Source organism: Schistocerca gregaria, chromosome 2 (assembly GCF_023897955.1).
Source record: "Schistocerca gregaria isolate iqSchGreg1 chromosome 2, iqSchGreg1.2, whole genome shotgun sequence".
Classification (NCBI taxonomy): domain Eukaryota; kingdom Metazoa; phylum Arthropoda; class Insecta; order Orthoptera; family Acrididae; genus Schistocerca; species Schistocerca gregaria.
Genome location: NC_064921.1, coordinates 962377261 through 962403657, shown reverse-complemented (window position 1 = coordinate 962403657; position 26397 = coordinate 962377261). Strand labels below are relative to the sequence as shown.

Genomic DNA, 26397 nt, shown 5'->3' with positions numbered 1-26397 from the left:
ATCGTAGAGGGAGACCAAGAGATGAATACACTAAGCAGATTCAGAAGGATGTAGGCTACAGTAGCTACTGGGAGATGAAGATGCTTGCACAGGATAGAGTAGCGTGGAGAGCTGCATCAAACTAGTCTCAGGACTGAAAACCACAACAACAACAACCTTGATCCGCTCCTAACGGCAATAAAAATAGTGCAACAAAAATGTAGCTCATACAGTGTAGGCTTTCACGACCGGTATTATCTTCACTTCAAACTTCCGGGCTGATAGACCGTGGTCGATGTAAAAAATTCTCCCCTGACTTTTCACCTCCGACTGCGGGAGACATCTTCCTCCAGTTTGCAGCTTTACCTCGCAGGATGTCCCTCGCAGTCAGAGACGAAACGTCAGGGGAGATTTTTATACGAGGTGCGACAATAAAGTAACGAGACTCATTTTCTTTGCAAGATGTGGCAACCCTGCAGGCTTGCGTAGGCACAATATCTTTGACCTTGGTCTATATGCTGCTTCTAGTCCAAGTGGCACATCGATGCAACTGCTCACAAGGGAACCTCCCCATCGTACCTCCCCCCCCCCCCCCTCAGATTTAGTTATAAGTAGGCACAGTGGATAGGCCTTCAAAAACTGAACACAAATCAGAAAACAGGAAGACGTTGAGTGGAACTATGAAAAAAATAAGCGAAATATACAAACTGAGTAGTCCATGCGCAAGACAGGCAACATCAAGGATAGTGTGAGCTCAGATAAGCAACATCAAGGATAGTCTGAGCTGAGGAGCGCCGTGGTCCCGTGGTTACCGTGAGCAGCTGCGAAACGAAAAGTCCTTGGTTCAAGTCTTTCCTTTAGTAAAAAGTTTACTTTCTTTATTTTCGCGAAGTTATGATCTGTCCGTTCGTTCATTGACGTCTCTGTTCACTGTAATAATTTTAGTGTCTGTGTTTTGCGACCGCACCGCAAAACCGTGCGATTAGTAGACGAAAGGACGTGCCTCTCCAATAGGAACTGAAAACATTTGATCGCAAGGTCATAGGTCAACAGATTCCTCCACAGGAAAACACATTTGATATATTTTACACGACACTGGTGACGGCATGTGCGTCACATGACAGGAATATGTTGTCGACCCACCTAACTTACACACTTGGCGAATGGGTAAAAAGATTCTTCTACCTTGCCCGATTTAGGTTTTCTTGTGGATGTGACAATCACTCCCAAAAAAGTGATGAAAACAGAAGAGTTTGTCACATAAACTGCAACAAATGAATGCAACAGTTTTACAGTCGCACAGTTTTCCCTGTGCTCTGTCAAAATATATGTTTTTAACGTTTTCAAATTTTTCCGTGTGTAGACCGTCAAATCCTGCATATGTCCAAGCAAATCTGAACATGTCCTGGAATTTTGGAGAGCGAAGTTGATTATGTGTGACTGCATGAACTTTGATAATTGTTTGAAAATAAAAAATTAAACTTTTCACTCGAGGGAAAGAGTTCATCGTGTCTGTGCTGATAACTGGATTCTGCATCACGATAATGCGCCATCCCATACTGCTCTGTCAGTTCAGCAATTTTTAACCTCAAAACAAATTTCAGTGCTACCACACTCACCTTATTCACCAGATATCGCTCCGTGCGACTTTTTTCTACTTCCAAGAGTCAAAACGGCGGTCAAGGGACACCATTTTCAAACAACATAAGACATCGAAAAAGCTGTGACGAGGGTCTTGGAGGATATTACAGAAGATAAGTTCCAGAAATGTTACCATTAATGGCAGAAGCGCTGGAAAAAGTGTATGCAATCAGAAGGGAACTACTTTGTAGGAGACAACGCTAAACTTGGCTAAAACGGTAAGCAACATTTTTTTTTTTCAGATCAGTCTCATTACTTTATTGTCGCAAGTCGTACATTGACCACTCGGAAGTTTTAGGTGAAGAAAAATGTAGCTCCTAACTGGTAAGGAACTGAAACAAGGAAGCAATGAAGGACATCATCTTTACGCCAGTGGCTGTTATAAGTTTTTATTACACTATTGCAATTTCTGTCTTAGGCCATTATCAAGTGCTGATATTATGGCTTTAAGCCATGTCAACGTAATGTAAGCTGACACATTTGAGTGTCGTTGTCAGTCCTGTTAAATACATTCGTGTCGTTGTGCTCGCACTGTGTAACAACGACACGAATGTATAACAGGACTGACAACGACACAAGAATGTGTCAGATTACGACATGGCTTAAAGCCATAATATCAACACTTGATAATGGCCTAAGACAGAAATTGCAATAGTGTGAGAAAAATGTATAACAGTCACTGGCGCAAAGATGATGTCCTTCAAAAAAAATTTTATGACTGTGAATCCCAGCTACAACAAGTGTATTCAGCGAAGCAATGGCTTCAGAAAAAGTGCAGAATTCGAAAAGGCAATGATCATCGGAAAGACAGTCAGCACACAGGAGGAAAAAACAAATTTCATTCAAATTTATAGTATGGGAGTCAATATTATGAGAGCAAATGGAATTACACAGTTATATACAGAGGAGGGAGCGGGTAGGTGGAAAGAGTGCATTGCGGGCCTCTACGAGAAAGAGAAACTGTCTGCTGGAGCGAAAGAAGATAATCTGGCTGTAGATTTGGAAGACATACGGGATGCAACATTAGAGTGATAATTTGATGGAAGTGTGGAAGACCTGCGAGCAAAAAAGACAGAAGGGGTAGATAACATTTCTTCAGAATTTCTAAAATCATTTGGGTAAGCGGCAACGAAATGATTACTCCGGTTAATGTGTACATACAATTTATGGAGACGTACCAACAGATTTTCGGAAGAATATTGTCCAGTCAGTCCCGAATATCAAAAGTGGACAAATTGCGAGACTACGTGCAATCAGCGTAACAGCTTATGCATCCAAGTTGCCGACACGAAGCGCCAGACGCTGTGCTCGATAATGAGAGCGATCCTTTAGAAACACGAAGACACGCTCATAGGCTTTATAGACCTTGAAAAGGCATTTGACAACGTGAAATGAGGCTAGATGTTTGAAACTTAAATGTAGAAGCTATAGGGAAAGACGAGTAGGATAAGATACGTACAAGATCCACAAGGGCATAATATGACTAAAGGCTAAAGAGAAATGCTTGGAATGAAAAGAGTGTAAGGGAAGTCTTTGTGCCCTACTGTTCTGTCTGTAAATCGACGAAGCAATGGAGACTAAAAAATATAAAGTTTTAGGAACGGAATCAAAATTCTGGGACAAGGATATCAGTGATAAGATTTGCTGACGACAGCGCCATCTTTCGTGAATGTGAAGAAGCATTGCCGGAACTGTTAAGTGAGATAAATAGCCTAAAGGACACAGTACATGGACTGAGAAGAGAAAATATAAGTATTGAGGAGTAACAGAAATGCAGTTAGCGACAAACTTGATTTTAAAATCGGAGGCCATGTAGTAGACGCAGTGTAGGAACTGTTGCTTTGGACACAAAATAGCTCTTGATGGATACAAGAAGCAGACTAGCAATGGCACAGAAGGCATTCCTTGATAAGAGAAGGTTAGTGGTATAAGCATCAATTTGATGAAGAATTTCCGGGTTTGTATACAGCATGGTATAGAAGTGAACTGTGCAGCTGAGAAAACCGGAAAAGACAGACTCAATGCGCTTGAGATGCTGAAAATGAAATGGATGAAGAAAGGAGTACATGGAAAAGATTGGTTAGAGGAAGCAACAAGATAATGTGACACGTATCAAAATATATGGGAAAAACTTCCGTCGTACTAGAAGAAGCGCCGGCCGCGGTGGTCTCGCGGTTCTAGGCGCGCAGTCCGGAACCGTGCGACTGCTACGGTCGCAGGTTCGAATCCTGCCTCGGGCATGGATGTGTGTGATGTCCTTAGATTAGTTAGGTTTAAGTAGTTCTAAGTTCTAGGGGACTAATGACCACAGCAGTTGAGTCCCATAGTGCTCAGAGCCACTAGAAGAAGCCCTAAAGGACAAGGACTGTAGGAAGATAAGACACTGCAGTATATCCAACAAATAATCGGATACGTTATCTGTAAGTGGTACTCAGAGATACCAGCCCGGATAGCACAGCACCTGCTTCCGGGAAAGAGGGAGGCCCTGCCAACTCCGGTTCGAATCCACCAGGCGGAATAACGACGAGGGCTGATGTGCCAGCCAGCCAGCCTGGATGTGAATTTAGGCGACTTCCCACATCCCACTAGGCGGATACCGAGCTGGTATCCACATCTCTGGAACATGCTACGCAAACGTTTAGAAAATTTTCTTACACTTGTACACAAAATTTACTCTACACGCAGACAGATTTGGTACTTCAAAAATGGTTCAAATGGCTCTGAGCACTATGGGACTTAACATCCTTGGTCATCAGTCCCCCAGAACTTAGAACTACTTAAACCTAACTAACCTAAGGACGTCACACACATCCATGCCCGAGGCAGGATTCGAACCTGTGACCGTAGCAGAGATTTGGTACTCTAATCCCTTCCGGAGATGAGGGGAAGGGGATAGGAGAATGATAATGTTAGATAATTATACTCTCACTCGAAAGCGTGTACTCTGAGGTGAATAGATTGGTACAGGAGAGGAAACCGTATAGGGCCACATGCGGAAGACTGACTTCTATCTACATACGTTACTCTTAACACAACTTGTGGCAACACTATCTTCTAATCTGCAAGCTTAGACCAACGCTATTGACAAAAGAATATTTGGGGAATCATATATGAATTAAGTTTACAGTTAAAACGCATAAGTGCTCTGGATTACTGATAGTAGCTAATGCGCAGCCGACGGACTGTCTACATTAGAAAAGAACAGGAATATTGCGGACCCGTGAGTCAATATTCTAAGTTACGAGGACAACGGGGTACCTATTAGGGCTGTCTCAGAGATAGCGTTGACGTCAATGAAACTTTTGTTACGATAATGTCGGTAATCGTTTCAAAATGGTTCAAATGGCTCTGAGCACTATGGGACTTAACATCTTAGGTCATCAGTCCCCTAGAACTTAAACTACTTAAACCTAACTAACCTAAGGACATCACACAACACCCAGCCATCACGAGGCAGAGAAAATCCCTGACCCCGCCAGGAATCGAACTCGAGAACCCGGGCGTGGGAAGCGAGAACGCTACCGCACGACCACGAGATTCGGGCGGTAATTGTTCAATAATAAGTTAGGTGTATTCGCGATGCTTTTCTTTGTATGGCTTTTTTGAAGTAGTCATGTCGTTTATGTTTCGGTAAACTAGCATACTGTTGTGTGCCGGTTTATTTCAAACGCATATCCATCTCAGGTAGGTGAAGATTCATAAAGACATCCTTGTTCTTTTCTTACAATCTGATTTAGATGAAGGACGTCCAAAACTAAAACCGCAAAAGAAAACATCGAAGAAGTGTAAAATGATTTTGAACTATCGACATTTAAGGTGTATGAAATAGCCGACGCGATAGGAACAGCAGAATAAAGAGTACTATACTTTTTTCAAACGGAAAGAGATAGCTTCTTGCGACGAGGATGCTGCATGTTTTAAATGCTGGCGAATTTCTCGCCTCTTCTTTACCTCTTAAAAATCCGGTTCACTTTTTTTGACAACGACTTGTGACAGTGGATGAGATGTAAACCAGCTTCTTCAAGCAATGAAATCAGTGCAAGGAAGCCAGTGGGGCTCGCCAAAACACGTGAAACCGTGTTTCACTCAATCGTAAATATTAAAGCCTTTTATCTGAAACAAAGAATAAGAGATCAAGAAATTTTTATTGATTGTTGAGTGCTTCTAATTGTTTCATTTCTAGTAAAATTTTCTCGAAATTGCAGCCGTGTCAGGTAGTTAAATATCCACAAGCTTTCGAAAGAGTGGGCTTTGGAAATTGTCAAGTGATGACGTCACCACAGTCAGCAAGGAACATTCGTGCGAAAGCTTGTGGCCTGACACGGCTGGAAGCCCGAGAAAATGTTATTAGTTCATGTGTCCGTGAGACCACGCATTTGCACGTTTCATGTCTGTCTTCCCCATTGTCTGTGTGCCATGCTCTTAGGGAACTGCGCCCACATGTAGCTTTTCATGAATCCCATGCTGCTCTTGAAGTTCATATTCTTGGATTTCAACGGCTGCATATTTTTATAGAAAGTTCTTTTGCCTTCTGCAATTTTTGTTACTATGTGCCCACCTTCTTTCTCTATTCTACTTGACCAGGCTTCACATTTACTCATGCAGCATGTCCACCTGTTTACACACATCTGTGCCTTAGTTTTCTTTTCCACACCCCTACGATTAGTTTTTATCTTATGTCGCTGAAATCGTCTGTATCTACCGCAAAGGTTATGGCTAGTAGTTTCTGATATTCTAAAATGTCTCTTTCTACTGATTATCAGTTAAAGAAGAAAGCAGTAATTTGCAGACACACCGAAAGTCATGTTAACTAACCAGATGAAAAAAATTGCATGAGAAGAAGCCACGTAAACAAAAGAAAAAATATCGGTAAAATAAAAAAGGGTGCTTCTTCAATGGCGAAACTAAGGGCTAAGAGCGCATCAAAACTGTTCAGCAGGTTATGTACTGCTAGATTTCGACCTGTTCTCATATCTAGAAAAATTTGCATCTGTAACACTTTTTAGCCCGATGGTGGTTGTAGATGGTTATTTTTCTTACTTCTCAGAATCAGTGATAGAGTCTGCTCATTGGAAAAACGTTGAATAACGTGCATGAAGTTAAGAGAGTACGACTTGGAAAAAAATGCGTAAAAGTACTGTCCTTCAATGCCTAGTCGTGAAGTTTTCTCCTTCTCCGCGCACGTTAGTGACTCAGCACCTCGTTTCTGAAGTAACTTGAAGTAAGAAACGATTTCAGCAACATCGATACAATAGATCCAGCAACTTTTTTTTCCTGCATGTATTGTAGTATAGGCGCGAGCGAGTACGTGCTTTTCATCTATTAGCGTACCACGTGACCTGTAGCAGCGACACGTCTTACAGGAGTGCCGTTAAGTAGCTTTCGGAGAAATGCAGTCACAGGCCACTACTGTGCGCCAGTAGCAGGGCGCGACAGCGGGTTGCGGTCACTGGAGAGGCAGCAACGCGCTTTGACATCGTGCAGAGTCAATTCCGAACAACGACACAAGATTTGACCATGCAACTTCGTGACTCTGCAAGCTTCGGACTTCTTGATACTGACCCTAAACGTCTCTCCAACAGAGGCTACTACGCATCTGCCAATTATATAACTGTTGCACCTGATTTGGTGATCCTCAGCAAAAATTAGCTACTCCATTTTTGCGTTTAAGTAGGAACATCTTGTAGAAATTTCTGGCAGTGACTAAGGATTGGCATGATTTTTATAAAAACATAATTATTTGTCATATCCATACTGAAGCATGTTTTCATACACTACTGCCCATTAAAATTGCTACACCACGAAGATGACGTGTTACAGACGCGAAATTTATCCGACAGGAAGAAGATGCTGTGATATGCAAATGATTAGCTATTTAGAGCATTCACACAAGGTTGGCACCGGTGGCGACACCTACAACGTGCTGACATGAGTAAAGTTTCCAACCGATTTCTCATACACAAACAGCAGTTGACCGGCGTTTCCTTGTGAAATGTTGTTGTGATGCCTCGTGTAAGGAGGAGAAATGCATACCTTCACGTTTCCGACTTTGATAATGGTCGGATGATAGCCTATCGCGATTGCGGTTTATCGTGTCGCGATATTGCTGCTCACGCTGGTCGAGATTCAGGAGGGTAATACGGAACGCCGTGGTTGATCCCAACGGCCTCGTAACACTAGCAGTCGAGATGACAGGCATCTTATCCGCATGGCTGTAACGGATCGTGCAGCCACGTCTCGATCCCTGAGTCAACAGATGGGGACTATTGCAAGACAACAACCATTTTCGACGACGTTTACAGCAGCACGGACTATCAGCTCGGAGACCATGGCTGCGTTTACCCTTGACGCTGCATCACAGACAGGAGCGCCTGCGATGGTGTACTCAACGACGAACCTGGGTGCACGAACGGCAAAATATAATTTTTTCAGATGAATCCAGGTTCTGTTTAGAGCATCATGATGGTCGCATCCGTGTGTGGTGACATCGCGGTGAACGCACATTGGAAGCGTGTATTCGTCATCGCCATACTGGCGTATCACCCGGCGTGATGGTATGTGGTGCCAATGGTTACACGTCTCGCTCACCTCTTGTTCGCATTGACGGCACTTTGAACAGTGGACTTTACATTTCAGATGTGTTACGAGCCGTGGCTCAACCCTTCATTCGATCCCTACGAAACCCTACATTTCAGCAGGATAATGCACGACCGCATGCTACAGGTCCTGTACGGGCCTTTCTGCATACAGAAAATGTTCGACTGCTGCCCTGGCCAGCACATTCTGCAGATGTCTCACAAATACGAAACGTGTCGTCAATGGTGGCCGAGCAGTTGGCTCGTCACAATACACCAGTCGCTACTCTTGATGAATTGCGGTATTCTGTTGAAGCTGCATGGGCAGCTGTACCTGTACACGCCATCCAAGATCTGTTTGACTCAATGCCTAGGCGTATCAAGGCCGTTATTACGGCCAGAGGTGTTGTTCTGGGTACTGATTTCTCAGGATCTATGCACCCAAATTGCGTGAAAATGTAATCACATGTCAGTTCTAGTATAATATATTTGTCCGATAAATACGCGTTTATCACCTGCATTTCTTCTTTATGTAGCAATTTTAATATTCAGTAGTGTATTTCATTTCAACGTTCATTTTTAAGTTTTAATTTATACAATGCCACTTGGGCCAGGTTGGTTCCTTCGGACAAAACGTGGCCTATTTGCTTCTCTGTCACTGCCCACTCACATCTTCTGTTCCGTTTCTAATAACGTAGCTGCAGTCGGAATGTTAAGGCCTGATCTTCTCGTAGTTTGTTTTAGGATATACTTGACGCTCGAGTAAGCTGTCATCTACGTAAGAGACGTGAGGAAAAAAAAACTAAAACTGTGTCATTTGTACACCTACACGCATTATCTGCAGCACCTGTGAATTGGATGACAGAGGATACTCCTCAGTGTTCCATTCGTGTACGGAGCACGGAAATAATGACTGCTTAAGGACTTCTGTGGGTCCTACAGTTAGACTAAACGTATCTTCTCAGTCCGTGCAGGAGCCATACGCAAGAGACTGTAGTATTTTCCTAGATACCTCTCCAAACAGACTTGAAACTTTGTAAGTGGGCTTGCACCGAAACAGACGTCTAGTGTCAAGTTCAGGTTTTTTTACAGCATATCTCTGACGCTCTCATGACTCAAACGAACTTGTGATCATTCATGTCACCCTTCTTTGTACAGGTACAAAATCCAGTGTTAGTCCTATTTGATGCAGGCCCCACGCACTTGAGCAATATTCTGGGATGGATCCCACAAGAGGTTTTAAAGCAATCTCCTTTGTAGATTGACTCCATTTCCTTATTCTACCAATGAATGAAAATGTTAAACATTTATTTCAGGCGACTATCAACAACAGTAACATGTTTTGAACAATGCACTGAGCAACTATGTTGTACTACTTTATTATTAGTCCCCGTTCCGGTGATAAACCATCATTTTGGTATGGAAGAATGAATAGTACTACTTACATGTCACACAAATTGAGGAGTGGAAAGACATTCACTGGTGTACCCATTTCAATTGTGCACATCTAGAAAAGCGAAAATTCATTAGAAAAAAATAAATCTCGTTTTGCTAGGTGTGCACAGTTGTAATGGATAGACCCGTGAATGTGTTTCCATGTCTCAATTTGTGATACGTAAGTAGTATTCTTCGTTCTTTCACACAGACATGAAGGTTTATGACGGAAATCGATACTAATAATAAATTATTACAAAACAACTTTTTGTCATGCATTTCTCTAAAGAATCAAAATGTGCAGTCTTATGAGCCTAAGACTGATCCCACGTGTTCATTGAATCTCATATAGCTGCAAACTATTACACCGAAACATTTGTGTGAATTAACTAGTTCTATCTGTGACTCATTGATAATGTAGTCAAAGGACACAACATTTTGCGTTCTACGATGTTCGCACTCCTACATTTCTGAACATTCAAAGCAGTTGCCAATTTCTGTATCGCTTTGAAATTACATCAAGATCTGGTTGAATTTTATGCATCTTTTTAAGACAGTGCTTCATTCTAAATAACACCATCATGTGCAAAAATTGCAAGGTCATTAATATTGTACTGTATGTGTTACAACTAATAACTAAAATACTCTCTTTGTTCCAGAATTCAGGTTGTAAACGACAGTGAATGTATGGGGTTACATCACTATGCATTTCACAACTGGAGAGCTGTATCTGAACCAGGAAGTCTTGAATGTGAGGCCAGTGTCTCACTGAACGAAATGTCATGTAAATATACACTTTACGCATTTCAACGTTTGCTTTTCTCCTCTAGAACGAAGGAATGAGACTAAAAATGTAGACAATTTCTTAAGTCATTTTCACAGCGACTCTTGAATAAATTTACACTGGTTAAAGGGGTGCAATGGTAAGGGGGTGAACTTCAAATATCCGTCTCCTTATTCAGATTTAGGTCTTTCTCCATTTGTTTAGTCCACTTATAGGGTGAATGTAGTTCCTTGGCCGGCAGTTGTGGCCGAGCGGTTCTAGGCGCTTCAGTCTGGAACCGCACGACCGCTACGGTCGGAGTTTCGAACCCTGCCCCGGGCCATGGCTGTGTGTGATGTCCTTAGGTTAGTTCGGTTTAAGTAGTTTTAAGTTCTAGGGGACTGATGACCTCAGATGTTAAGTCCCGTAGTGCTCAGAGCCATTTTTTTGTAGATCCTTGGGAAAAATGCGGGATATTCTTCCCCATCCTTCTAATTCAGGCTTGTCGCCGACTGGAAATGCTTCCTTCCTTTCCTTCTGAACAAAGATTCCGGATTTTTGGCTTTAAAACAGTTCGCTTGGTGCGTTAATTTGTGTGATAGTTTTCAGTGGTGTCTACAATTCTCGTAACGGCATCTTCTCTTCTGTTACAGAACATGACCAGCGAATTCTCCTGGAGCATAGCAGTAATACACTGGTGGGTGAAGGTTGAGGACAAAAGTAACTTTCACATGAAGTGCGACTGATAACTGCTACAATATGCTGTAGAAGGTAACTCAAAAAAATATGTGGTGAGACGAACAGGAAGTACACATTGTTTAAAGACAATACTTAATGTAGGTTAATTCTTAGAAAAAAGGAGTCAGCAACCAGCCACTATTAATTCTGCTATTTATTTAGGTAAATAGCGGCGTTACCGGTTTCGAACTGCAAGTTCACCATCAGACGGCTGTTCACATGATTTTCAAGATACACTTTGCATTATCGTCCATTTTCGATTTTTATTCTTCCACTGTGGCGAAGTATTTTTTGGTGTGTTGTTGCCGCAGAAAACTCGGCGTAATTTTTTTTTTGCGAAGTTGCAGGATTGTATTTTTCGAATATTCCAAAATATATCCAGCACTTATGTAATTGCCGGCCGGAGTGGCCGTGCGGTTCTAGGCGCTACAGTCTGGAACCGAGCGACCGCTACGGTCGCAGGTTCGAATCCTGCCTCGGGCATGGATGTGTGAGATGTCCTTAGGTTAGTTAGGGTTAATTAGTTGTAAGTTCTAGGCGACTGCTGACCTCAGAAGTTAAGTCACTTAGTGCTCAGAGCCATTTGAACCATTTTTTTTTCGGTTGAGCGTGTTTAAATAGTTTGCTTTGCTTTTGGCAGTGCTTCCGCACCTGCCATTTTCCAAGGATATTTGGAACAGCTCAGAGCCATTTTGAACTTATGTAATTTGTACATCACCATATTGTGCAAAGCACCACACACACACACACACACACACACACACACACACACACACACACACACACACACACACACACACACACACACCAAGAAGAATTTGCCAGAAGTGAAGTTATCACAAAGAATGCAGATTTACAAAATCATGAGAACAGCCGTCTGATGTTGAACTTGCCAGTTCGAAACGGGTAACGGCGCTATTTACCTAAATAAATAGCAGTATTAATAGTGGCTGGGTGCTGTCTTCTTCTTTGTAAGAATTAACCTACATTAATTGTACACAGCCACGGTCTCACCACGTCTGTTATAGACCATAATTAAACTGAAGTTACAGCGCTTCATTATCGTCCCCTGGATGATGACGATGATGATGTGTGGTTTGCGGGGCGCTCAACTGAGCGTTATCAGCGCCCGTACAAATTCCCAACATTTGCTCAGCCCAATCTCGTCACTTTCATGATGATGATGATGATGAAATGATGAGGAGAACACAAACACCCAGTCATCACGGGGCAGGTTAAAAATCCCTGGTCGTGCAGGGAATCGTGCTCGAGAAGCGAGAAAGCGACCGCGAGACCACAAGCTGCTCGGCCTCTGGACATTATAAACAGCGAAACATTGATCTAAGTAAGGTTTATGATCACCACGGACGGCAATGCATGCTCTACAACGTGCTTGCATGTTCGCCACAAGGATGATAACGAGTTCTTGTGATACGACGTTCCATTCCTCCGCCAGCGCCGTTGACGACTGATGGGTGGTCGTCGGTGCTCGTGGACCTGCAGCAATACGCCTCTCCAACGCGTCCCAAACGTTCTCGATGAGATTCCAATCGGAGGAACGGGCAGGTCAGTCCATTCGCCGAATATCACCTCGTTCCAACACCTCTGGTGTTCGATGCGGTCGCACATTGTCTTCAATAGAAATGAAATGAGGACCAAACTTATCCCTGAAAAGACGCACAGGGAGGAGGGGTACAGTGTCACAATAACGGTGTCAAAGTTAGCGTAAGGAGGGCTAAGCGTGAAGCGTTCAGTGAATTCGAAAGTAAAATTCTATGTACCGACTTGACAGAAAATCCTAGCAAGTTCTGCTCTTACGTTAAATCAGTAAGTGACTCGAAACAGCATATCCAGACAATCTGGAATGATGATGGCATTGAAACAGATGATGACACACGTAAAGCTGAAATACTAAACACCTTCTTCCAAAGCTGTTTCACAGAGGAAGACCGCGCTGCAGTTCCTTCTCTAAATCCTCGCACAAACGAAAAAATGGCTGACATCGAAATAAGTGGCTAGGAATAGAAAAGCAACTGAAATCACTCAACAGAGAAAAGTCACTGGACCTGACGGGATATCGATTCCACACAGAGTACGCAAAAGAAATTGCCCCCTTCTAACAGCCGTGAACCGCAAGTCTCTAGAGGAACTGAAGGTTCCAAATGATTGGAAAAAAACACAGGTAGTCCCAGTCTTCAAGATGGGTCGTCGAGCAGATGAGCAAAACTATATACCTATATCTCTGACGTCGATCTGTTGTAGAATTTTAGAAAATGTTTCTCTCTCGCGTATCATGTCATTTCTGGAAACCCAGAATCTACTCTGTAGGAATCAACATGGATTCCGGAAACAGCGATCGTGTGAGATCCAACTCGCTTTATTTGTTCATGAGACCCAGAAATATTAGATACAGGCTCCCAAGTAGAAGCTATTTTCCTTGACTTCCGGAAGGCGTTCGATACAGTTCCGCACTGTCGCCTAAAAAAAGAGAGCCTACAGAATATCAGACCAGCTGTGTGACTAGATTGAAGAGTTTTTAGCAAACAGAACACAGCATGTTGTTGTCAATGGAGAGACGTCTACAGACGTTAAAGTAACCTCTGGCGTGCCACAGAGGAGAGTTATGGGACCATTGCTTTTCACAATATATATAAATGGCCTTGTAGATAGTGTCGGAAGTTCCATGCGGCTTTTCGCGGATGATGTTGTAGTATACAGAACAGTTGCAGCATTAAAAAATTGCACCGAAATGCAGGAAGATCTGCAGCGGATAGGCACTTGGTGCAGGGAGTGGCAACTGACCCTTAAATAGACAAATGTAATGAATTGCGAATACATTGAAGGAAGGATCCTTTATTGTATCCTTCTGTAAAATATCTGGGAGTATGCGTGCGGAGCGATTTTAAGTGGAATGATCATATAAAATTAATTGTTGGTAAGGCTGGTGCCAGGTTGAGATTCATTGGGAGAGTCCTTAGGAAATGTAGTCCACCAACAAAGGAGGTGGCTTACAAAACACTCGTTCGACCTATACTTGAGTATTGCTCATCAGTGTGGGATCCGTTCCAGGTCGGGTTGACAGAGGAGATAGAGAAGATCCAAAGAAGAGCTGCGCGTTACGTCACAGGGTTATTTGGTAAGGGTGATAGCGTTAAGGATATGCTTAGCAACTCAAGTGGCAGACTCTGCAAGAGAGGCGGTCTGCATCGCAGTGTAGCTTGCTGTCCAGGCTTCGAGAGGGTGCGTTTCTGGATGAGGTATCAAATATATTGCTTCCCCCTACTTAAACCTCCCGAGGAAATCACGAATGTAAAATTAGAGAGATTCGAGGGCGCACGGAGGCTTTCCGGCAGGAGTTCTTCCTGTGAACCATACGCCACTGGAACAGGAAAGGGAGGTAATGACAGTGTCACGTAAAGAGCCCTCCGCCACACACCATTGGGTGGCTTGCGGAGTATTAATATAGATGTAGAGCGCTGAACGCTGAGTGTACCGCTTGCAATGACTTGAAGGTCAACACGACCATGCAACATTATGCCTCCTTACACAATGACACGACTATGAGAACCATCGCGTTCTACAATTAGGCACGTTCCCTCATAAGGCGAGAGGTGAGAACATGTAATGCCCCCAGGAACATTGTCGAACGTGATCGCTTTGGTTGTCCAGGTGTTACGGTGTCAGGAGGCATACTGTTAACTGAGCATACTGACATCTAAATCTTTGAACACGGTTCACTCACCGGCCAAAGCTAATGTGTCACTGTACTCCTTCTTGACGTGCGTTTTCGCAGGGGTGCATTCGGACCTCACTTCATTTTTGTGGGTGACAATGTGCGGCCGTATCGAACAGCGCAGGTGAAGGAGAGCTTTGAACGAGAGGATATTCGCTGACTGGCCTAGCCTGAACTGTCTTTCGACTTACATCCCATCGAGCACGTCCACCTCAAACAACGGCCATCGGCAGTTGTCAACCGCACTGATGCAGAAATGGAACGCCCTACTACAACAACTCCTTAGCAAATTCTTGGCCAGCGTGACAGCACTGTGCAGAGCATTCACTGACGTCCATGGTGATCACACACCCTATGAAGAACCATTCCCAGCCTTTTGTAAAGTCCAGGAGCCATTATGAATCGCTGTGACTTCACTGTAATTATTACCTTTGAATAAACGCGTCATTTCTCTGTATCTCACTGCATACTTATTTCAGTCACCTTCTTCAATATACTGTAGCTCTTCTTTCCAGGTACGGTCCAAGCTTCATTGACCTATGTTATTTGGGAGGTCAACGTCCTTGCTGCAGTTGTAACACCGGTTCCCGTCAGATAACGAAGTTAAGCGCTCTCGGGCTGGGCTAGTAATTGCCCGTCTACGGGCCCTGTCTGCAAGCGGTGTGCACTCAGCCCTTGGGAGGCAAACTGAGGAGCCAGTTGACTGAGAAGTATTGGTTAAAAACAGTCTTGCTTGCAATTTTTTTTTTTTTTTTTAATTTTTCAACGACGCGTTTCGCCTTATTTAGTCATCTTCAGGTTATCTTTTCTAGATGGACGCGAGAAGCACCAGTCTGCGTAACGCGTTCCCGTTCACTTACTACCTGAGCGTTTCGCCTTATTCAGTCATCTTCAGGTTATCTTTTCTAGATGGACGCGAGAAGCACCAAAGTCTGCGTAACGCGTTCCCGTTCACTTACTACCTGAGCGTTTCGCCTTATTCAGTCATCTTCAGGTTATCTTTTCTAGATGGACGCGAGAAGCACCAAAGTCTGCGTAACGCGTTCCCGTTCACTTACTACCTGAGCCCCCATCTTACTCTGTTACTCACTCCTGTGAACGGAAACGCGTTATGCAGACTTTGGTGCCTCTCGCGTACATCTTGAAAAGATAACCTGAAGGTGCCTAATTAAGGCGAAACGCGTCGTTGAAAAATAAAAAATAAAACTAAAATTGCAACCAAGACTGTTTTTAACCAATACTGTTAAGCACTGGTTTGCTGTATGCCACGTATGGATTGGAAGAATTTCTGACTGAGAAGTTGCGGCTCCGGTCTCATAAACAGGCACACGGCCGGGAGAGCGGTGTGCTGACCACATGCCCCTCTCTATCCGCATCCAGTGACACCTGTGGGGTGAGGATGGCACGGCGGCCGGTCGGTACCGTTGGGTGGAGTTTTTTATGTAATTTGGGAGTGACACACCACGTGAACGTTACTTTCGCCCTTAAGTTTTGCTCAGCACTGTATACCCATGTTCATGTACAGTTTAGTAATAGAATATAACATATTGCCGAGAATGCATAATTTTTCACCAGCATAGCAAGTGTAGGCTCCATAACGCCAATGACAATTTTTACATGAAATTACGGGCCAGTAGCGCAGTGAGAGATCCGCACGCCTCTGCAGTGATGTACTCTCGATGGGAATCAAGCCACACAGCTTGAACGAGTTACAACTGTAGAAACGGAAAACGCCTATTGTTGCTGTGTTATTAGCATCTCGACGCACTTCATACATTGAAGAAGCGAGGGAATGAACTAGCTATAAAGGCTCTGTCGAACGAGTGACTCAACGCAGACTTCTACTGGCGCTACGTCAACCGGCAACTTACAACCGGCGAATAAGAAAACTCTACTTTCGATATGTAAGTTAAAATCCACCCGATATTCCTATGTTAATTAATATACACTCCTGGAAATGGAAAAAAGAACACATTGACACCGGTGTGTCAGACCCACCATACTTGCTCCGGACACGGTGTGAGGGCTGTAAAAGCAATGATCACACGCACGGCACAGCGGACACACCACGAACCGCGGTGTTGGCAGTCGAATGGCGCTAGCTGCGCAGCATTTGTGCACCGCCGCCGTCAGTGTCAGCCAGTTTGCCGTCGCATACGGAGCTCCATCGCAGTCTTTAACACTGGTAGCATGCCGCGACAGCGTGGACGTGAACCGTATGTGCAGTTGACGAACTTTGAGCGAGGGCGTATAGTGGGCATGCGGGAGGCCGGGTGGACGTACCGCCGAATTGCTCAACACGTGGGGCGTGAGGTCTCCACAGTACATCGATGTTGTCGCCAATGGTCGGTGGAAGGTGCACGTGCCCGTCGACCTGGGACCGGACCGCAGCGACGCACGGCTGCACGCCAAGACCGTAGGATCCTACGCAGTGCCGTAGGGGACCGCACCGCCACTTCCCAGCAAATTAGGGACACTGTTGCTCCTGGGCTATCGGCGAGGACCATTCGCAACCGTCTCCATGAAGCTGGGCTACGGTCCCTCACACCGTTAGGCCGTCTTCCGCTCACGCCCCAACATCGTGCAGCCCGCCTCCAGTGGTGTCGCGACAGGCGTGAATGGAGGGACGAATGGAGACGTGCCGTCTTCAGCGATGAGAGTCGCTTCTGCCTTGGTGCCAATGATGGTCGTATGCGTGTTTGGCGCCGTGCAGGTGAGCGCCACAATCAGGACTGCATACGACCGAGGCACACAGGGCCAACACCCGGCATCATGGTGTGGGGAGCGATCTCCTACACTGGCCGTACACCTCTGGTGATCGTCGAGGGGACACTAAATAGTGCACGGTACATCCAAACCGTCATCGAACCCATCGTTCTACGATTCCTAGACCGGCAAGGGAACTTGCTGTTCCAACAGGACAATGCACGTTCGCATGTATCCCGTGCCACCCAATGTGCTCTAGGAGGTGTAAGTCAACTACCTTGGCCAGCAAGATCTCCGGATCTGTCCCCCATTGAGCATGTTTGGGACTGGATGAAGCGTCGTCTCACGCGGTCTGCACGTCCAGCACGAACGCTGGTCCAACTGAGGCGCCAGGTGGAAATGGCATGGCAAGCCGTTCCACAGGACTACATCCAGCATCTCTACGATCGTCTCCATGGGAGAATAGCAGCTGCATTGCTGCGAAAGGTGTATATACACTGTACTAGTGCCGACATTGTGCATGCTCTGTTGCCTGTGTGTATGTGCCTGTGGTTCTGTCAGTGTGATCATGTGATGTATCTGACCCCAGGAATGTGTCAATAAAGTTTCCCCTTCCTGGGACAATGAATTCACGGTGTTCTTATTTCAATTTCCAGGAGTGTAGTAGATACAGTATTGTGAAATCTGATTATCATTTTGAAACTATGCAGACAGTTCTCAGAAAAACTGTGTGCATGTCTTGCCCTCGCTTTGGGTAGCTTGTGTACACGGCCACAGAAAGGCATCTAGCTGTAGAATTAAGATAAATTAATTTCCCACATCGATGGGCAATTGGGCGTTTTTAATCCACCCTCCTGCTCCGAGACAAACGCAGAATAATTAAATTGCTATGAGTTTTGTTACAGGTTGGGGAGGAAAGTATGAAACCAGCTTGCTTCATTCGTCATGACGTTCGAGGTAAGTGTAGGAGTAGCGAGAACGCAACAAATCCGAAATATTCAGCTGTTGCACCAGGTGCGACAATTGAACCATGAAATATGTTCATCAAACCGATAGGAATTTTGAGATAAGGTTTCGTGAACATTTGAATTTGACGCACTTGAGGTCAGCATTAAGTACAAATGAACACCGGTACAGAATTACCAATTGGTCCAAAGCCTTATAAATTTTGCATCGCCAAAATGAAGGTCATACTTTGAACATACTTGAGGAAATTGAGATTCTGGGGTGTGGTAACCGCCAAATGGAATATACATTAAACATCAAAACGGAAGTACTTGCTAATGTACAGTACTTGCTAATGTCGAGAGTCTTCATATCAATAAATAATTTTTACTTAGCTTGTTTCCTGTACTATCAAATTACTTTCATGTATTTTGGTTACTTTTTTTTAATATACCGCTATGAATGTATGGATGCGTCCCAACACTGTTATTCGGGTTTTATTAAATAGTTTCTTTCTGTCATTTTGTCGCGCCGCCTATTCCCGGGTCTGCTTCGCGTTTCCCTGTCAACTCGTCACTTGTCCGTCTGCTCAGTATTCAGTTGGTATCGCCTCACGCTTATTCTCGCCGTGATACGTTTGTAGCATACGGTAACAGCTAGGGTTTTTATTCTTCGATTTAGTTCGTTTTCCTTGCTACTCGTTATACCTTCTGCCCGTTTTATTTTCGTTATGGTCTTCTGTATCATATGATTCTGCATTCTATGACTTTAGTGTACATTTCGTGGTCGTACACGATAATTTGGTTATTTCGTCAGGCCCAGCGTGATACAACAGACTTTTACGAGTTTTATCCAATCCTTGATCTGACTGATATATTTTTATTATATTACTCTCCGTGTTTCTTCTTAGAACTTGAGTCATTTACTTTGGCTGTCTCCTTCATTCCGCCTCCCTTATTTTGACTCCCGTTCTTTCAAGCACGTTTTAATACAGCATTACTGAGCGTGAGTGGGGGCCTCCAACACTCTCTACATTTTGCTGTAAATGATTTGAATGTGAGTATTCTGCTTGTTGTGTACCGATTCTCTTGAGGTTTGTTGTCTCTTTAGTGTATTTCATATTTAAACAGCATTGAGGTTACATATTGCTTTCACTATACCTAAAGTCAAAATTTTTAAAATTTTTCCTCCATCTGTTTTTTTCTATTCAGCTGTACTTGATGATTCAACTTTAGTGTTGCGAAACCGGTTGCTCTAATAAATGATTATTCAACAGCTGCTGTGGCTTTGTTTAGCAAAAATATATTCTTACAGCTGATTACTGACAATACAGTGCGTTCGGAAATTCGGTTAGGAACTTCAAGGACTTGTAGAAGGGAGTGAGTACACAATAGTTTGAATAGGAACCCATGTCCACAAACCTACCGTTTCCGCGCTATAGCCGTCTGAGAGTATCTTTGTTAGGTAGGTATGCAACAGGGTGGTCATGGTGGGGGCAGAGAGAGGGGTGGCGGCGACGGATCGGTTGATGTCATTTGGTGTCTGCCCTACCCCTCTGACCTGGTTCGAGCCTCATTTTCGCCATAATTCCGCAACGGCTTCGAGAGAGGGTACCTTCGCCGTTAAGAGGCGTGGCGTTTAGAGGGTGGCGCCGCACACCCGAATTGGAAGAGACCTCAAAGCATCACGTTGAAGAGTATCCCTCAACAAGTACACGACCAATTTCTTTGGCTATTAATGAGTGGAATTGTAAAAAAAAAAAAAAAAAAAAAAAAAAAAAAAAAAAAGAAGTTATATACTTCGTCACGCTTAACCAATTACTTGTACATGTGGTCGCGTTACCAACATGTTTTTCAAATCAATTCCAATTCAGAATATGATCTGCTCATTCCACTCTACCAAGTCTAGACCTTTGTAAAGGGAATTTTGGTACGCCATGTATAAAGAGTGTTGTTAATGTAAAGAAACGTAAAACCTTCTATTTATATAAACAAAAAACATCGTTTGGGTCACAGCTTTTCCTTACCAGTTAGCGCTTTAAAACTGCGCTACAGATCATCTTCATGTCAAAGATGGAACAACAACAATAAAAATAACACTTGACACTACAAACTTGACACTCAAAGACTGTACAGGTAACAACAAAATATCATCAAACCACACATAGCTGGTTCCACAAAGTGCAGTTCACCAACACTGGTAAAATAATTTTTGGTGCGAGGTATGTGTCGCTTCATAATATTTTGTTGTTGTTTCTACGAACTTAGAGCGCAGTGTTTGTAATATTACAATTCCGCAATTGTTATTTTTGTTGCCACTGTTCGTTTTCCAGCTTAGACCTGGTATTCTGCAGCACAGATAGAAACGGGTAACCGGTATTAAATAAATTGACGGTGTTTGTTTATCTATTATAACAAAAGAGCCGACGTTCCTAAAACTTGGCGTTTGTTATGAAAGACTACTAAGGTGTCAGATCGCGTCATGTCCCTCTTCAATATCTTTCGCACGATCGACATTTCGACCGCTCTGCTGTGAGTTTCTTCAGGATCTTCTGGTGTTCACTATTGGGCAGTGTTCACGTGCCTGCGAACTTTAGAAGATTTTGAAGACGTTTACAATCGAGGGGTCAAAACGTCGATTGCGTAGACGAAACTGAACAGAGGCTGCCTAAAATCCCAGAGATTTTACCTTCAATGACCGTGACAACGACAGTCTGCAGGCTTGAATAATACACAGACAAACCGCCTGAATAATCCACAGACAAACCGCAACATGACGCGTGTAATTTGATTTACTGATTAGTTTCATTCAGCGGGTATGAGAATCCTCAATTGTTCATTGACCTGGTGGCAAAATGGTAGAGTACGATACATCTACATCTACATCCATACTCCGCAAGCCACCTGACGGTGTGTGGAGGAGAGTACCTTGAGTACCTCTATCGGTTCTCCCTTCTATTGCAGTCTCGTATTGTTCGTAGAAAGAACGATTGTCGGTATGCCACTGTGTGGGCTCTAATCTCTCTGATTTTATCCTCATGGTCTCTTCGCGAGATAGACGTAGGAGGGAGCAATATACTGCTTGACTCCTCGGTGAAGGTATGTTCTCGAAACTTCAACAAAAGCCCGTACCGAGCTACTGAGCGTCTCTCCTGCAGAGTCTTCCACTGGAGTTTATATATCATCTCCGTAATGCTTTCGCGATTACTAAATGATCCTGTAACGAAGCGCGCTGCTCTCCGTTGGATCTTCTCTCTCTCTTCTATCAACCCTATCTGGTACGGATCCCACACTCCTGAGCAGTATTCAAGCAGTGGGCGAACAAGCGTACTGTAACCTACTTCCTTTGTTTTCGGATTGCATTTCCTTAGGATTCTTCCAATGAATCTCAGTCTGGCATCTGCTTTACCGACGATCAACTTAATATGATCATTCCATTTTAAATCGCTCCTAATGCGTACTCGCAGATAATTTATGTAATTAACTGCTTCCAGTTGCTGACCTGCTATTTTATAGCTAAATGATAAGGGAACTATCTTTCTATGTATTCGTATCACATTACACTTGTCTACATTGAGATTCAATTGCCATTCCGTGCACCATGCGTCAATTCGCTGCAGATTCTCCTGCATTTCAGTACAATTTTCCATTGTTGCAACCTCTCGATACACCACAGCATCATCTGCAAAAAGCCTCAGTGAACTTCGGATGTCATCCACCAGGTCATTCATGTATATTGTGAATAGCAACGGTCCTATGACACTCCCCTGCGGCACACCTGAAATCACTCTTACTTCGGAAGACTTTTCTGCATTGAGAATGACATACTGCAGTGCCTGTGTCGTTCTGATGTACGGCGCAATGTTCCCTCTGATGTTCATGCATATCCGAAGGAATATTGCATCGTACGTCTGAACAACATGTACTGCAATATCGTATGTATGCGCCAGAACTGGGCAAGCAACTTTCAACTAAAATGTCTCCGATGTACGGAGTTATACGTAATGAATGTTCGAGTGCAGCTTGTAGACACATTTTGGTATGGCTCTGATAGCCTAATGGTAAGACGACCGTTCGCAATAAGCGGGAATCCAGGTTCGAGTCCCGATCCGGCACAAATGTCTGGATTTTCTTAAAAAATATCAAAATGAACGACGAAGGTGGTTTCTCTGCGTGTATTGTAAGCGAGACGAGGTATGGTCGAGAATATCAGTAGAGTGCGCTATGAAGACGTGATGGAGCAATTGTGGCACTCACCAAGCTGTGACCGTGCGGGCAGCACTTGGGCAGGCAGTAGTGGCTGGAACAGTATTCCTCGGCGTCGACGCAGACCCTGACGAGGCCGTCACCGGCGAGGCAGCGACCCCCGCCCTCCGGCAGCGGCTGGTCCTCCGGCACGTCCACCAGCGCCCCCTTCTTGCAGTTCTCCGGCACCAGCATCGCGCTCGTATCGGGGAGCCGCTCGTCCGTCGAGTTCACCAGCATAACGTCCCAGTCGGTTGTGACGTCCTCGAAGACGCCGGATACCGATCCAGAGTCTTCCGCGTAGCCCCAGGTCACGGTGGCTTCACTAGTGGAGCCGACACTACCGTTGGAAGAGTTCTCCCCAGTTTCCTCCTCTCGCCTGCCAGACGAGGGGTCACTCTGCAGTAGCGTGACGTCGGCTGTGGGAAGCGGCTCCGTGGTATAGTCGCCAGGCGCCGCGGTGAGGTTGAGGAAGTCACCGCCGGCGTCCGTCGTGTGGTTGGCGTCGGGCACGCACGCCCAGACGGTGGCGTCATAGCTGTAGCTGGGCGCGCAGCAGCCGCCCACGGGCTGCAGCGCTGCGGCGCGTGCTGCGAGGGCGAGGGCGAAGGCTAGGGCCACCAACAGCGGCAGCCGCATGCTCCGCTGCCCGCAGACCGCCGTCTGCTGACTGCTGGCCGGCTGCCGCGCGCCGCTCTCCGGGTTCCGGTTGTGCCACGTCGCGCATGCGCACCGCCGCGGGAATCCCTCTCGCCGACCCGCTTCGTTTGCACGCTCGCATGACGCGCTGCCCTCGGGCGCCAGCTTCCAGCAGCCGCGTGGGTTTGTTTCTCGGCCAGGCGCGGCTCTTTCCACGCGGGTCGTTTTCGCTCGGATTTGGCAGCATTCCGAAGGAAATCGAGCTACTCCAAAGACCACTAATCCTTCGGCTGCGTACCTCTCAAGCCGTCGTCAGTCGTGTGATGTTGGGACGAATAAAATATCCGTTGATGGTAGCTATCTACATCTACATTAATCCTTAATTTATTTGCGTGTTTTTGGTATTTGCATTGTTTAATTCATAAATTTCGAGCGTATTATAGTATTTGAGAGCTGTAGTATCGCGTTTTAGTACCTGAATAGAGTAAATTCGCGTAGTCGTCTGTCTTCTGTTTTTGTTTTGAACGGCCAGTGTCGGTTGGTCACAGCCATTGTGCTCCCTGCCGCCGTTGGATAAGCAGCTGCAGCAGCAAGTCGTACACTCTTAGCTCACTTATTTGTTACATAGTTTAATTCTTAATTTCTTTGCGTGTTTTTGGTATTTGCATTGTTTAATTCATAAATTTCGGGCGTATAATAATACTTGAGAGTTGTAGCATCGCGTTTTAGTACCTGAATAGTGTAAAATCACGTAGTCTCCTTCCGCCGCCGAGCAGTGTGTCAACAGTGCGCAAGTAGCAGCACTACTGCATTTAATAGGCAATCTTGTATTTTAATAAACATTTAAATTTTGTGTAGATTTGTTTGCGCTCTCTGTTCACTAGTTCAGACGTTCTTTGCACAACAGTTTTTAGCATGGATAGGGACTGCAACTGCTGTGTTCGGATGCAGGCTGAGTTGGCATCCCCTCGCTCCCAGCTTCAGGCAGTGTTGGCTTCGGTCACACAGCTTGAGGCTGTTGTCAATGGGCTGAACGGAAGGCCTCTTCAGTTTGTCTGACGAACAGGTTTCAGGCTCTGTCTCAGGCTGATACTGATCTTCGGCCGGAGATGTCTGCTTGTCCTGTTCCAGAGGTTGCCCCCCAGTCTGCAAGATCCGGGTGATCGCAGAGGGCGGGCTTACTGGTAGTTGGGAGCTCCAACGTCAGGCGCGTAATGTGGCCCCTTAGGGATATGGCAGCAAGAGAGGGGAAGAAAACCAATGTGCACTCCGTGTGCATACCTGGGGGAGTCATTCCAGATGTGGAAAGGGTCCTTCCAGATGCCATAAAGGGTACAGGGTGCACCCATCTGCAGGTGGTCGCTCATGTCGGCACCAATGATGTGTGTCGCTATGGATCGGAGGAAATCCTCTCTGGCTTCCGGCGGCTATCTGATTTGGTGAAGACAGCCAGTCTCGCTAGCGGGATGAAAGCAGAGCTCACCATCTCCAGCATCGTCGACAGGACTGACTGCGGACCTTTGGTACAGAGCCGAGTGCAGGGTCTGAATCAGAGGCTGAGACGGTTCTTCGACCGTGTGGGCTGCAGATTCCTCGACTTGCGCCATATGGTGGTGGGATATCGGGTTCCGCTTGATAGGTCAGGAGTCCACTACACGCAGCAAGCGGCTACACGGGTAGCCGGGGTTGTGTGTCGCGTTCTGGGCGGTTTTTTAGGTTAGATGGCCTCGGGCAAGTACAGAAAGGGCAACAGCTTCAAAGGGTGCGGGGCAAAGTCAGGACATGCGGGGACCAAGCAGCAATCGGTATTGTAATTGTAAACTGTCGAAGTTGCATTGGTAAACTACCGGAACTTCAAGCGCTGATAGAAAGCACCGAAGCTGAAATCGTTATAGGTACAGAAAACTGGCTGAAGCCAGAGATAAATTCTGCCGAAATTTTTACAACGGCACAGATGGTGTTTAGAAGGATAGATTGCATGCAACCGGTGGTGGCATGTTTGTCGCTGTTAGTAGTAGTTTATCCTGTAGTGAGGTAGAAGTGGATAGTTCCTGTGAATTATTATGGGTGGAGGTTACACTCAACAACCGAGCTAGGTTAATAATTGGCTCCTTTTACCGACCTCACGACTCAGCAGCATTAGTGGCAGAACAACTGAGAGAAAATTTTGAATACATTTCACATAAATTTTCTCAGCATGTTATAGTCTTAGGTGGAGGTTTCAATTTACCAGATGTAGACTGGGACACTCAGATGTTTAGGATGGGTGGCAGGGACAGAGCATCGAGTGACATTATACTGAGTGCACTATCCGAAAATTACCTCGAGCAATTAAACAGAGAACCGACTCGTGAAGATAACATATTGGACCTACTGATAACAAACAGACCCGAACTTTTCGACTCTGTAAGTGCAGAAAAGGGCATCAGTGATCATAAGGCCGTTGCAGAATCCCTGAATATGGAAGTTAATATGAATATAAAAAAAGGGAGGAAGGTTTATCTGTTTAGCAAGAGTAATAGAAGGCAGATTTCAGACTACCAAACAGATCAAAACGAAAATTTCTGTTCCGACACTGACAATGTTGAGTGCTTATGGAAAAAGTTCAAGGCAAACGTAAAATGCGTTATAGACAGGTACGTGCCGACTAAAACTGTGAGGGACGGGAAAAACCCACCATGGTTCAACAACAAAGTTAGGAAACTACTGCGAAAGCAAAGAGAGCTTCACTCCAAGTTTAAACGCAACCGAAACCTCTCAGACAAACAGAAGCTAAACGCTGTCAAAGTTAGCGTAAGGAGGGCTATGCGTGAAGCGTTCAGTGAATTCGAAAGTAAAATTCTATGTGCCGACTAGAGAGAAAATCCTAGGAAGTTCTGGTCTTACGTTAAATCAGTAAGTGGCTCGAAACAGCATATAGAGACACTCCGGGATAATAATGGCATTGAAGCAGAGGATGACTCGCGTAAAGCTGAAATACTAAACCCATTTTTTCCAAAA

At 44.9% G+C, this 26397-nt stretch overlaps 1 protein-coding gene across 1 annotated transcript in view; it reads right to left on the bottom strand.

Moving 5' to 3' along the window:
• Positions 1-23434, bottom strand: part of LOC126335447 (G-protein coupled receptor Mth-like) — a 682281-nt gene extending 658847 nt beyond the window's left edge. The window contains exon 1 of the mRNA XM_049998739.1: positions 22771-23434. Coding sequence (XP_049854696.1) covers positions 22771-23397 — 627 coding nt within the window. The 5' untranslated portion in view covers positions 23398-23434. The remainder of the gene's footprint in view (positions 1-22770) is intronic.
• Positions 23435-26397: the final 2963 nt, after the last annotated feature.